The 14,299-nt window shown below is 41.8% G+C and overlaps 1 protein-coding gene across 4 annotated transcripts in view; it reads right to left on the bottom strand.

Annotated features, from left to right (window-relative positions):
- Positions 1-8,733: 8,733 nt before the first annotated feature.
- Positions 8,734-14,299, bottom strand: part of EEF2K (eukaryotic elongation factor 2 kinase) — a 45,602-nt gene continuing 40,036 nt past the window's right edge. For all 4 annotated transcript variants that reach the window (XM_075010334.1, XM_075010335.1, XM_075010336.1 and 1 more), the window contains one exon: positions 8,734-13,932. In XM_075010334.1, the coding sequence (XP_074866435.1) occupies positions 13,823-13,932 (110 nt within the window). In that variant the 3' untranslated portion in view covers positions 8,734-13,822. The remainder of the gene's footprint in view (positions 13,933-14,299) is intronic.

Genomic DNA, 14,299 nt, shown 5'->3' with positions numbered 1-14,299 from the left:
TCTGCAGCATTAGAGTACTTGTGAGCTATATTCATCTCAGTTGTCATTTGCCTGTAATTACTATTTGTTTTTCATTTTAAAGCTTAGCCAAAGAATTTGTTAGGTAACGCGGTTTGGTGAAGCAGACCCATTTCCTCAGAACTGGAGATGTGGGTCTGCCCCAGAAAAGCTCATCTGATAAATCATTTTGTTAGGCTTTAAAGCACTACATGACTGCTGGTTCGGTTTGTTAGAATACAGACTAACACAGCCACCTCTCTGTTAGTATTGCTGTGTATGTTTGTTTATGGGAATGTCATTCACACAGAGCTGAATTATAGACCCTTAAAAAAGGAGGTTCCGCCCCGCCGCTGAGGGTGAATTGATTTGCAACTCTGAAACACGAATAAGCACAGAGCAATGACCAAACTAGTAAGAAACAATATTAGCGATAGATGCTGGCAGTTCAGTTCATTTTTGCATTGACCTTGCCTTAATTAGAGCCATTACTCCAGAGCTCTCAAGCAGATGGAAGTTCTGGAGCAATGGCCCAATGCTCAGGAATAATGTGGACTGTTCCAATGTGGCACCAGAATGAGGCAGTTGAACATCCCCAAGCAGTGTCAAGCCTTCACAGAACCCCATAGTTCAGTAGCATCAACCTACTGCTTTGAAACATTGCATTGCAATGAATGTGGATAGCCTCCATAAAGGAGGCCTGCAATATAGCTGAAAAACTTAAATTTTTGGGATCTTTTGTGCTGGATGGTAAATCTATGACATCTTGGACAAGAGATCTAATTTAAAACTCTTGCTGAAGAAGCAAAGCCTGGTACATTTGCAAAGCTGACATCCTCCAAACTTTTAGGCTACATTTACACTGTTTTTTAAAAAAACAATAATTTATGCAATTTGGGCTACAAAAATTGTGTAAATTATTTTGAAATATCTTATTCTGAACTTGGTGCCGTCTAAGCGGCACCGAAGTTCAGCGTAAGGGGCTATTTTGAACTTTCTGTTAGTCCTCTTATGATGAGTAGCAGCAGAACTGGAATAGTGCACCTGAAACAGCAGTGTTATTTTGGGCACTGCAAAAAGCTGCAGCTTTGCTATTTTGGGATACCTTTGTACCCTGAAATAGCATCCACGGTGTAAACATAGCCTACTGCCACTCCCCCTTGAGGCAGAACATCTTTGTCGACAGAGATCTGATGACAGAAAGCCAGTCTGGAAGTTCTGGGGGAGGATCCATCTGTCAACAGACAGGGCTTCCAGGACACCGGTTTTGCTGTGCTTCTGGCTGGCTGTTTTGTTGAGAGAGGGGCCAAGTAGTCTGGCCACTCTCTATCGACAAAGCAGAGCACTCTTTCAATCTGCTTTGCAGTCTGGATGCAATCTGTGACAGAAGTTTTGTCAGAAGAGATCTTCCAGCAGTTACTTCTGTTGCCAGATTGCTCTAGTGTAGACATAGTCTGGGAGTGCTGTTTTTTTTTTTTTCCTCACTGCTGTTCAGTTAAAAAAAGCAGTGCATCTAAATTCATATAACAATAATTTACCCCTATTGCAGGGAAAGAGACAGATGAGGGACATAGTGAGAACTGGTACTTTGAGTTGGAATCTGCTGAGGCTATGTCTGCATGTCAGTTTAATCCAAAATAGCTACTCTGTGTCTTTGGAACATGTCCGTTAGTTCAAAATATTTTTCTGAAATAACACGTGTGCTATTTCAGCATCCCTGTACGCCTCCCTGTGAGAGCAACAAATGCTGAAATAACCTATTTTGAAATAAACTTTTCTTTTGAATTTAGGGTGCAATGTAGAGATAGCCCCTGTGTCCACATTAGCATGTGGAAGATCTGGAGATTTTTGATGTAAAAACATTTTTTTCTCTTTCCTCGGTTGCAACATGGTGGGAAGGCAAATCTCTCTGGGGAAAGAGGCTGGAAAGAAAGGCTGCGTGGAGCAAGCCCATTAAATTGTAATCCAGTATGATTTAAGTCTTTAATTTGGGCAGTTCATTTAAGTGAAATTCTGGCACGGCTGCCAGAACTCTTCCCTTCTCTGGTCATACACCTGACAGAGTCTTACATTCCTTTTAATGTCCTAAAATAACTGTCATCTCCGAGAGCCCCATCTCCCTGCCACAATGTCTTGCTCTCTGCCTCACCCCCAGCTTTGAGGGCCCCCTTATTTCTTCCTCAGGAGAAGGAAGCACCCAGCTGGAACTGACCCTCCTCTGGGCTGCTAATGCTTTTGCCAGACTTGCTAGCCACCTGCCTGGCCTGAAAATATTCCGGAAGGGTTAGCCAGGCTGCACACATGTATGTCATGTTACACTTGTTTTCAGTACTGCTGCAGCAGTCTCATACGCTCAGTTTAATTCTGGAGTGCTCGGTACAATCATTTATCACAGGTGCTCAAGCGCCTTTCATTTTCACTAACGTCGGCTGGGTTATTCTTCATATTCCTGTGGGTGAAGGGACTCGAGCCTGCAGGCTTTAACTGGTCATGCAGAGCAATTTGCCAGGTCCTAGAACTGTTTAACAGGCAAAAGAATATATGGAGGCAGACTGGATTCCTAACTTGTCCATGATAAAGCTGCTGAATGAAGCATGCCTTTGTACTTCCCAAAGATGGCTGGAAGAGTTCAAAGTGATAACAAAAACCTCAGATCAGATTTGTTCTGCCTGCAGGAAGGAAGATCAACATGTACAATTTGTTCAGGATCATTCAGTTAAAAAGGTTATTAATGGCATTTTATACCTACTGTGCCACTTATCAGTACTTCAGCTTACTTCCTTTCACACCACAGTGAAGGCTGCGCTTTTAGGGGCACTTTCTGCTGAGTGTCTGGTGACTCTAAGAGCAGAATGGGACTGTTGCCATATTGACTTCAGCTGTGATCTCATCATCTCTCCCAGACTAAAAAGGATTGGGTTGTACCTTTGCCATGAGTGACACTGAGGATTCAGTCGCTAGCATTCATCACACTGAATCAAGAGACCCATTGTTCCACCATAGCCTTCGGAGCATACTGTCCTTCAGAAGAGCTACACCCCTGCAACAAAGACCTGGATGGAGTTATCAAAGATCTATGGATTTCTTGTAAATTAGCCTTACTCTTCTGCCATATTCTGTCTTTCTGGGTTCATAGGAGTTGGACGCGGGGAAGCAGCAGACAGGCCTGGGGTGCATAATAAGATTGTGGTCTGTTTGCCTCTCCATTTCTCAAGCAATCTCTTAAAGTGCTGTAATGTTTTAACATAATGCAGAGTCCTACATGTCCCAGTCAGTCCTGTGTAGTGAAAGCTACACAGAAACTCACTGTAAGGAAGTGATACCACATGGTGTCTGATCTGTAACCCTGAGGTGCTCTTAGGATTACAAGCAGCTCTGGATGAAATTTCTTCAGATTTTGAATGTAGAGATACTTGATGATAGATTCAGAGAGATATATAGACGCCTGCCTTACCTAATTAGACCAGGATTATGGGATCAAAGTTTCTCCTTTCTTGCTCAAACACATTAGAGCTCTTTAACTACCTTGAATCTTTTTCAAATGGGACTGACACAATAGAGTACTTTGTATAATGCGTGGATTGCACTGGTAGACTTCTGCTGAAGACATTTACTTAGTAAATCTATGTTTAAGTCAAGCTGTTAGTTCCTTGGTGTGTTCACCAGCAAATTAATTTGTAAAGTTCTTGCCCCTCGTCTATCTATTTGCCTACTGAGGCCCTATCTGCAACTACCCATGTGTAAATTAGCTTTGGAGTGGTAAATCGGTGAAAATTACATTACTTTACCACTTTTTAATGCATCCTTTGTGGTGTGCCACCACTGAATTTGGAACAAAGCCTTACATGGAAGATGCATTCTTCATCAAATCTGAATTTTGGAAAGCCAGGGAAATTTCATCCTCATGGCACACACTCCAGTGCCTGAAGGTAACCTGACACGAACAAATAGAGATTTGATACAAGGCCCTCTGCCCATCTGCTGTCACAATGTGAAAGCCATCAAAATACAAAAGGTGACCACCATCTGGCTTGTACTATACCATCTTTTGTCAAAGTCCCAGCTGAAACAGCAATGACAAGCTCTGCATCCCAGGGGCAAGGTTGTAAAGCCTGTGAGGGGTTGCAATCTTCTGTCCCTGGGTCTTTTTTGATTGGCGTTTTCTGGCCTCTGAAAATCCTCAGATTACTGGACGAGGTTAGGGAGTTTATGCAAGCCAGTCCTGCACTGAGCAGAGGCCTGGAGGGTGAATAGTGCAGAGTGTGTGGAAGAAAGCCAGAGTAGATGGAAGAAAGGACAGGACAAGGACAGAGAGGCAGCAGAACATAATGCGGCTTCTCTGGGACCAAATACTGATGCCACATACTCCAAGACCATGACTGGCATTTCAACATTCCAGGGGTAATCCACTGGGTGGAAAGTTCCTTACAGTACCTCTCTGTGGTCTTAAAGAGGTGAGCTTCAATCATCTTCCTAGACCAGCTGATGGCCTGTGTCAAAGAACTCTCCCCTGTGACCCATCAGTGCTGGCATAGCCGTAGAGAAGCTGTCCTTTCTGCTGTTGTATGCTGTGCCAGGGTAGTCTAGTGCCAGAAAAGAGATGTGTGCCTATGGCCAGCCCTACGGGGGCCTGCGGCCCAAGGCAGCCCCTCCCCAGAGCTGCAGGCCCACCCTCATCCTTCACATTCATGCTGGGGGGGCGGGAGCTAGCACAGCCCAGCAGCCCACTCTGCTCGACCCAGTCTTGCTGCACTGTCCATCCAGCACGCTGTGCCTCACGTCTCTGCCATGGCAGGAAGCAGCGCATCCTGGGCTGGGGTGTCCGTAGGATGGTTAAGGCGGCTGCCAAAAGGGCCCTCAAATGGCACGGCTGCAGGGTAGCCACCCCCAGCCAACAGCTCTAAATGTGCCACCTATTGCTCCATTGCAGAGCAGGAACCCCATTGCTGGAGATCTATCCACTATGTCCTGTACATTGCTAAGAGTCACAGTCCTGCCTAGCAGGAGATGATGAATAGCCCAGCACACCTGGGGGACAACAGCTCCCACTTTGGGATTTTTTTCCACTTCCAAAATGATTTCCCATTGATTGGAAGCTGGCCAGCATTGCAAGCTTTTACTTTGTGATCACCACTCGCTTCACCAACGTCCGTGCAGCTCTCATGAGTGTCCCTGTATGGGAGGGTTGGGTAGGGAGCTCATCCATCCCATTTTGGGTGGGACAGTCCCATATTTCGGGCATCATCCTGGCATCCTGCTTTATTTTGCCAAAGGGGCTAATGCCCTGTATTCCACATTTTTTGCTAGTGCAAGTGGCTGCTGCCTGATTTCCCCGCCTGAGGGGAGCAGGGAGCCCAACCTGTAATGGCATGGAGGCCACTCGACTTCCCCCAGCTGCAGTGAGCTGGGAGCTTTGTTGGCAGGGAAGGAGCCTAATTCCCAGTGCCCCAAGTTATCAGGCAGCAGTGAGCTGCCGCTCCCCCCCGCACCTCCTCAGCAAGGTGGCAGTTCCCACAGAGCGGCCACTGCCTGACTCCCAGGTAGGGTGACCATCCATCCCATTTTGGCCAGGATGGCATCATATCCCCGTGTCCCATATTTGTCTGGGGGAGAGATGGTCACCTTAAGAATGAGGTAAGCACAGCCCATAGATCAAGGCACATCTGAAAGTTCTGCAGTCACAAGCCTGCATTATGATGTGATCCCGCCACTCACTACTTGTTTCTGACGCTCAGAAGCATCACTCCACCATCTGCAGGTGCTCTGGGCATGTTACCAATGATCTCGAATTCGTTCTTCCATGTCCCATACCACTCTACTCTCCAGAAAATTGTGATGCTCCTCATGGCTCTTTTGGGGATTCTGCAAATACTAGAAGACCACGTTTCCGAGAGGTAGCCAAGTTAGTCTGTATCTTCAAAAACAACAAGAAATCCTGTGGCACCTTATAGACTAACAAATATTTTGGAGCATAAGCTTTCGTGGGCAAAGACCTCAAAGACGAGCCCACAAAAGCTTATGCTCAAAAACATCTGCTAGTCTATAAGGTGCCAGAGGACTTCTTGTTATTTTTAGAGGAGCATGAATAGTGTGTTTGTAGGATCTTTTTAAAATTAAGGGATGACAGGATGGGATGGAGACAGTTGGGAAGCTCATCCGTCGCTCTCAGTCATCTCTGCCCAACTGGTTCCTGCCCCACCACAGGCTGCCAAAACACAGAGCGGTGAATGATGGTAGGTTGCACACTGAGATGCCTACCCCACCGCCCACTCTTGGTGCACTGCACTGTGTAGTGACACACACACACACACACACACACACACACACACACTGAGTGAGTACACTCAGCACTGATGCAAGAAGCCAAGCATGCTTGTGAACAAATGATGTAATGATTGTGGGGGCTTTATACTGAGGTAACTTGCATTGGCAAAAGTTTGTTGTGTAGACATGGCCTTAGTCTGAAGCAATGTGGCCACTTCTCAATTCTTCCCTGACCCATTACAGGAACATAAGATCATCCACATATACAATTCATGGCAAACAGGCTCAGCAGAGACTCCACCTCTGGGACTAAACTTAGACAGTTGAGTGACTGCTCCTCCACTGCAAGAGGATGTGGTGGTGGTGAGATATGCAGCCCTGCTATGATTTAAATATAGAAACTTGCTTGGAAAATTCTAATGTTATCTGGTTTTTGTAAGATTGTTTTACTATTCCATTACTGTTCAAAGCACAGATAGGCTGAACAACCGGATATTGAGATGATGTTTAGAATAAAGTCCAGGTCAGGATTTGACTAGGAACAACTCTTTTGAGCTGATCTCGTAAGATCTGGGCCCCAGAGGGCGGAAATCTCATGACACCAGTTTTCTGAGAGATACCGACTGTCCTGGACTGGACTGAAATCTCCGAAGAGCTGACCCCCTTGGACTACATCGACGCTACAACAATCTTTCGAATGAAGTTTTTCTGGAAGATCTCTTACAAAAAAACTTCTTTCAAAAGAGATCATCCACACTCAAAAAAGCAGATTAAAAAAAAAAAAATCAATCCGTGCCTTTTGATAAGAGAGTATCCCCCCTCACCCCCCAGCTCTTTTGAAAGAATGGGCTCGGGATAGAAAAATTCTATACCGTGAGGATTGCTCTTTCGAAAAAAGGGTCCACAGAGCATCTACACATGCTTTTTTTCCAAAAGCTTTCAAAAGAAGGAACTCTTTCTGATCCGGGAGTGGAAGAGGGCTTCTGGAAGAAGAGATACATTCTTTCGATTTCAAATTGAAAGAGTGCATTTTGTGTGTATATGCTGTGTGTACTTTCGATAAAGGTCTTGATTTTCTGAAAGAACTTGCTAGTATTGACGCAGTCTTGCTGTATCTGAACAGAAACTAAAAACAGGGAAGATCTGCCTCACAGCCGACAATCCAGGTTCAGATGCTCCTCCAGGGATTTGCTCCTCCAATGAAACGTTCTGATTTGGACGTATCTATAAAAGACAATCAGGTGTAACTCTGCGGAGAGCAGTGAAGTTACACCAGGTTAAACTGATCAAAATCAGACTCAGGGAAGTTGTGTAGGCCAAGTAATTAAGAGATTGGCAATATTCCCATTGATATCGCTCAACTGCACTTTTCTGTGCCATCCTTGTAATACAAATGTAAAAGGGTTCTGAATGAAAACATATTTCTCCTGTTGCACTTGCCTACTGCTCATGAAAAAGACCTGATAACAGCTTCAATTAAAGGCTAGTCATTCAATGCTGAATTCTATCATTCTGTCAGTGCCTTATTTACATATTTGATTTCCTTCATTTGCATGCCTCTTTCAAAAGAGGAGTGCAAGTGTAGACACAGCTCTAAGGTGAACAAGAAGTCTTGTGGCACCTTATAGACTAACAGATATTTTGGAGCATAAGCTTTCGTGGGCAAAGACCCGCTTCATCAGATGCATAGTGCCACAAGACTTCTTGTTGTTCTTGAAGCTACAGACTAATATGGCTACTTCTCTGATACAGCTCTAAGGTGGTTTTTCTCCTACTCACCTATCTCTGTCAGAAGTAGCTGGGATGAGGGATAGATACGAAATATAACCTAGAGAATATTTGCAAGAGCAAATCATTATTTAGGTGAATCAAAAACAAAAAGTGGAATCATACTCCACTAAAGAATGTGACAAAAAGAAAACTTTATTTGGCAAAGCAAAACCAATAAAACCAAATGACATGAATAAGTGATGCAAACGAACAATTACCGCATTTCTTACATGCGCCAAAAAAAGGGGAAACCCCAATTCTGCTGTTGTTGCTCAGGCACAATTCCCACCTACATCAATGGAATTTATTGCCAGATTCAGATCTGCAGCTTTGGGCCCCGTATATTTTTTAATTCCACATTTTTAAAAAATATATTTTATTTGTTCATTGAGAATAGATTAAAAATACAGTGTGCAGCAAGATCATTCCAAAAAGTTTGTCAAAAACATACAGTTTCTTCAAAGGAATTTCATAAAATTAAGTTGTACATATTTCTGTAAACATAAGTTTAATTAACAATTGACCGTCAGACATCTAACTAGCCATATCATACCATGTTTGTACCAAGAAGTAATCTAAGTTACGAACAAAATCCACAATTTTTGAAGACCAAGTAATAACAATGACAATCAAAACAAAAAAGCAGTCTAGTAGCACTTTAAAGACTAACAACATAATTTATTAGGTGGTGAGCTTTTGTGGAATAGTCTTTTGTTAGTCTTTAAAGTGCTACTGGACTGCTTTTTTGTTTTGATAGTATGTAGACTAACATGGTTATCTCTCTGTTACTATTCAACAATGACAATGTTTTGCCTGTTCAATGGTCTCACTTCATATGCCTCAAATCTATGAAGAAGTTTCTGTAATCATACCAATTACAGAATTCACTGACTTAATATACCTGCCAAAAGGTATTAATAATTACCCTCTTTGGCTATGTCTACACTAGCCCAAATCTAATGAGGTGCCTAATGCTGGCTGTGGCTCTTTGAAATTGCTGCTTTTTGCTGCCACACAGCTCGTCTAGACAGGGGTCATTTTGAAAGGACCCCACCAACTTCGAAATCCCCTTATTCCCATTTGCTGATAGGAATAAGGGGATTTCGAAGTTCCTGGGGTCCTTTCAAAAAGGAGCCCCTTTTGGATGAGCTGTGCAGCAGCGAAAAGTGGCAATTTTAAAGAGTTGCGGCTGCCGACATGCTAATGAGGCACTGAATATGCATTTCAGCGCTTCATTAGTAAGCTTCAAAATGGCCATTTGCATGGCCATTTCAAAGATTTGGCTAGTGTAGATGTAGCCTTTAAGACCTGTTTATATTTTGGACTGAAACACTCAAATCTCTTCCCCTCCCCTTTCAGGGCAGGTTGCTAGTTACAGAAACCTTTTCTGATAAAGGAAAAACCACAATGATTTGCTTTTATAATTTTTCAATAAAAATATATTATTATTTCTCTCTATATATTATTTATATATATAGTGCTTAGAGCGTGCAAGGGGCTTGTATGCACATTCTTCCAATTTTTGCCTGTAGCTATACATAAATGCTTGCCATTGTTCCACTATTTGCTTAACTGAATAATGCAGTTGTCGCTGACAGCTGACAATTTCTGCAGCTGTGCTTCACAGCAGGATGGAATGAACTGACCAAGGAAGTGTTGCTCATGAGTGCACTCACCTCAATCTGTGGATCTCACCATACTCTGTGTTCCCGCACAGCAGAACTGCACCTGTTCCATTTCAAATGGAGCTCTGTGCATGCTAGAGAAGAAGGGGTAGGACTTGCCCCTTAATCTCTGCAATTAGATGAAAAGAGGTCAAAATCTTATACCTAAACTGCAGTTTTCCATTAAGCACACAACAGCTGTCTGACCTTAAATAATAATTGGTGATTCTGAGTGTATACGTCCAAGACAGCCCAGGGAAGACACACTCTATATGCACAAGTGAAAGATGTAATATTTTATTGACCCAACCCATCAAAGCATGAAAGAACAAGAACATCTGCATTTGCTTCGTCCATTTTCAGAAAACATTTGATAGTATAGATCAGAAAGTGACTTGGGCGATGTAGGAGTCATATGGAGTGGATAGCAGACAGAGTTGTTGAAGGATGTCAATGACAATGCAGAGGCAGTGGTGAGAATGTGCAGAGAGTTGGGAAGTTGGTTTAGAATGGGTAGAGGTATGAAACAGGGAGATCTGATATGCTGAGTATCTTCATCACACATCTAAAGAGCGATGGACAAGATCAGGGAAGAGGCAGAAGCGATATCGGTGCACAGGATAAGAATTAACAACTTGAGGTAAATGGATGATACAGGTATTGATGAGGAGAAGCTAGCGAAAATGGTGCCGGTAAGCAGTACACACTGATCATGAACATCAATAAAACAAAACCAATGGTATTTGGAGATAAGGAAATAGGAACGAAGATCAGCATAGATGGGACTGAACTATAGAACACAGAGAAGCTCACATATCTGGGGAGCAACATAACGTATGATCTAGACTGTAAGAAGGAAATAGCGACTAGAATAGCAAAAGCAAGAGCGAGTTTGAAGGTGATGGACAAGATCTGGAAAAGCAAAGCGATTAGCTTAGGAACAAAGCCGAGCGTCTTGAAAACGTGTGTGTTCAGCAGCATGTATGGATGTGAGACATGGGTGATAATGAAAGATACAAAGAGAAGAATATTGGCGTTTGAGAGGAGTTGTTACAGAAAGATTTTGAGAATAAGATGGATTCAGAAGGTCACCAACAAGGAATTATATAGGAAGAGACAGCTGAAAGACAACCTACTGTAGAAGGTTATACAACACAAGTTACAGCTATTTAGGCATATTTGCAGAATGAACGATGAATGAAAAATCAAGACCGTGGTATTCAGCATAATGGATGGTTCAAATAGGAGAGGCAGACCCCACAGAGAATGGAGAGATTATATAGTAGACTGGTGCATAGCTAGTCCATAGAAATTAAGCCACTTTGCACTGGACAGGGAAAGATGGAAGGAAATAGTGAGGAAGGCATCAGACACCAATGGGCACTGAGCCCATGGGTTGTTGTTGTTGATGATGATTCCATCAAATCATTTAAATATGTGCTTTACAGCAAGCATAAGTCCTATTGAAATTAATGGGCTTCAATCAATCATATACTTAAAGTAAAACATGTATGTAAATGTTTTGCTGGAACAACCGTAAATATTCAATACACTTATCTCTTAATGACACTGTCACCCTAACCCAGGTGTCAAAACAAAAAGCAGGCAAGTAGCACTTTAAAGACTAGCAAAATAGTTTATTGGGTGAGCTTTCGTGGGACAGACCCACTTCTTCAGACCACAGCCAGACCAGAACAGACTCAATGGGGCTGTATGTCCAACGATGACAGTAAGTCCATCAATCTTAAACACCTCAAAATAAGAACTAAGTGAATAAAACCAATAAATAGACCCAGTTGCTGTACAGATAGCATGGGACTTTTGAAATAAAACTGTGAGCATAGGCTCTTAAATGGTACCTAATAGCTAATGAGGTTTTCTTCCAACCAGCACAACAAATATGTTTTTATTTAACAAATGGGTATGTGAGGCCTTTAAAAAAAAATCATGTCAGTGTCTACTGAAAAACAGAGATCATTTAGGATACCTTGGTGTTAGGATTGGTGTGTGTGCATGCGTGTGTGAAAACTCAGGTGTGCAACTACAGAATGTGAATCACTTGTACAACAGAAGATGAGCTTTGCTTCATTAGGGCTATTATTTAGAGAATAAGTATCCTCAGTTTTTACTGAGATGTTGAGTAGATTATTCAATGAACAGTTCAAATATATTGTACAGTAATTATAGTTTGAGTGCTCTTTATATAACTTAACACTAAGTTATTTAGAAGAGAGGGGTAGTAAGTGTACATGCATGTCAATTTCTCAAACCTGCTTAACTCTGTCTATGTAAAAATGGTTGGGAAGGGTATTTCTTAATGTTAAATTCATGGAGAATGAAGATTTCACTGTAAGAACAGCTAAAAGATACCAAGAAACCAGTAGTATATAGACTGCTTTACGGTCTCTCATTGGAAGGATATTTAAAGTCCAGCAGGGACTTTATCATATTAGGATAATAAGATACAATAAATAATGGTGCAACAAAATCTCTATTTATTATTGGGCCTGGTCTACAAAGCAAAATCAGCTCAACCCAGCTACGTCAATCAGGGATGTGAAAATTCCCCACCCCTGAGTGATGCAATTAAGCTAACTTCTCTCCTATTGGCATAGGTAGTGTCTACAATGAAACACTACCATAGCAACTGTGCCACTGTAGTGTTTCAAAAGTAGACTAGCCCTCAGTGAAATCTTGGCCCCAAAGAAGTCAATGAAATTTTGCCACAGATTTCAATAGAGCTGGGAATTTTACCTACAATTTTTAAAGCGCAGATATGCTTTTTAAAAATGGCATTCCTATATTCAATGGACCTGCTCTCCCCATGCGTGTTCAGTGTTATAGCTACTTTTCTGACTGAAATAAGTTTTTACTTCTTTTCAGAGGCCACACAGATATTGGAGAGGGAGCTGGAAAGCCCCATCAAGATAATTATTTACTAAGTTCTGATTGAAGAATTTGTATTGTTGGTGATGAGTGACCTAAAGAGAAACCACCTTAACGTTCAAACTCCATCTTGGTTTTTGGGACCAGCACACAGGAAAAATGCATTTTTCATTTGCAAACTGAGAAGACAGCATCTGGAATCACTTCAGGAAGAAAGTAAACATGGTGCCCCCACTGAAAAAATTTTCACAAAGACCTGCATTATAAAGAGTATTACACTTGAACCTCTTCAATCCAGCAACCTTGGGACACAGGCTATGCTGGATTATGGATTTTTCCAGATCCTGGGTATTTTCCATATTGAAGCATAAACAAAATCTATTACACATGTTTTTATATGTACAAGCCACTACAGAGAACTGTAACATGTCATAAGATAAATCCTGTATTTAATAAATGCACTGTATTTAAACTGTTTTTATCATATGTAGATGCTTAAGCAGGAAACCACAAACTGTACAGTACAATGCTCTGCCATTTCTCGTTCTTATAAGTTAACTTTGTGCTAGACAGTACGGTGTGTACACACACACACGCACACACACACACGCATTTTGTTTTGTTGCATTGTATTTAAACTTTTGTTTTTATGATCATTATGGTGCTCCAGCCATGCAGAGGTCTGAGCAAGGGGTGTTTCTGGATCACAGACACATGGATTAAAGAGGTTCAAGCGTACTAATGGAATTCTATTCCTTATTGATCTGGTTCTTGATTTATTTCACAAGGACAATTAAAGAGGCATGTTTACATGGAAAATGAAGAATTTCCTGAAACAACAAATACTAGAGAAGAAGCGCTTTGAACTTAGAAATGTGTGGTTTTTGTGTAGGGGAGAGGAAGAGGAACACACTGATACTCTGCTGTGTACAACAAAAAGTCTGCAAGGCAAACCGACATCTGTTTCATTATTCTGAAATTAATCAGGCCCCTCCCACCTAACAGTTAAAAGTTATAACAGATCAAGTTCACAGATACTGCAGTTTGGAAAGGCAGATAAAAGTACATTATAGCACCCTCAAAATACAACCTCCATTTGTATCTTTTTTGCCTCAGAATAAAAGTTAGAAAATTAAAATATGAAAAACAAAATCAGTAACAACACATAAAAATACATTTTTTTTTGTAAAGTAACAGTCTATAAAAATATGTTATATACAAGAGCTGCCTCATTTGACGTTTCACTCCTCCATCATTGCCCAAGCTTCTTCAGCTTTCTGGTAGTACTGATTAGCCAATCTGCCCTTCATGGCTTGTATTGCTGCTTCAGCTGCTTCTGTGTACAGCTCACCTAGGAAAAGCAGTTTGAGAGTAGAGTGAGTAGGGCAAAGAAACACAAGCTTCTTTCTCTCTACTATCAGAGCAAGCTGCCAGAAGTTAAAGTAGAAAAGAACAGAAACAGAGGTCAAATTACAAGCCAGGCTCTCAGTTGGTATAAATCCACGTAGCATCACTGACATCAACGGAGTTACGCTGATTTACACCAGATAAGACTATGGCACACAGTATTAAAATTCAGAGACAGGGCAAACTGCTGTTGCAGCAGCAGAGTGATATTTAGAAGAATCATAAATGCAGCCAGTCAGTAATCCTCTAGAAAAGGCTTAAGAATTTTATTTGCCAACATCCACCTTATATTGAACCAATTAGAACATTAT

The sequence above is a fragment of the Carettochelys insculpta genome, chromosome 16 (assembly GCF_033958435.1).
Source record: "Carettochelys insculpta isolate YL-2023 chromosome 16, ASM3395843v1, whole genome shotgun sequence".
NCBI lineage: Eukaryota > Metazoa > Chordata > Testudines > Carettochelyidae > Carettochelys > Carettochelys insculpta.
Note: the sequence above shows the minus strand (reverse complement) of the source record. Positions and strands in the feature narration are given on the sequence as shown.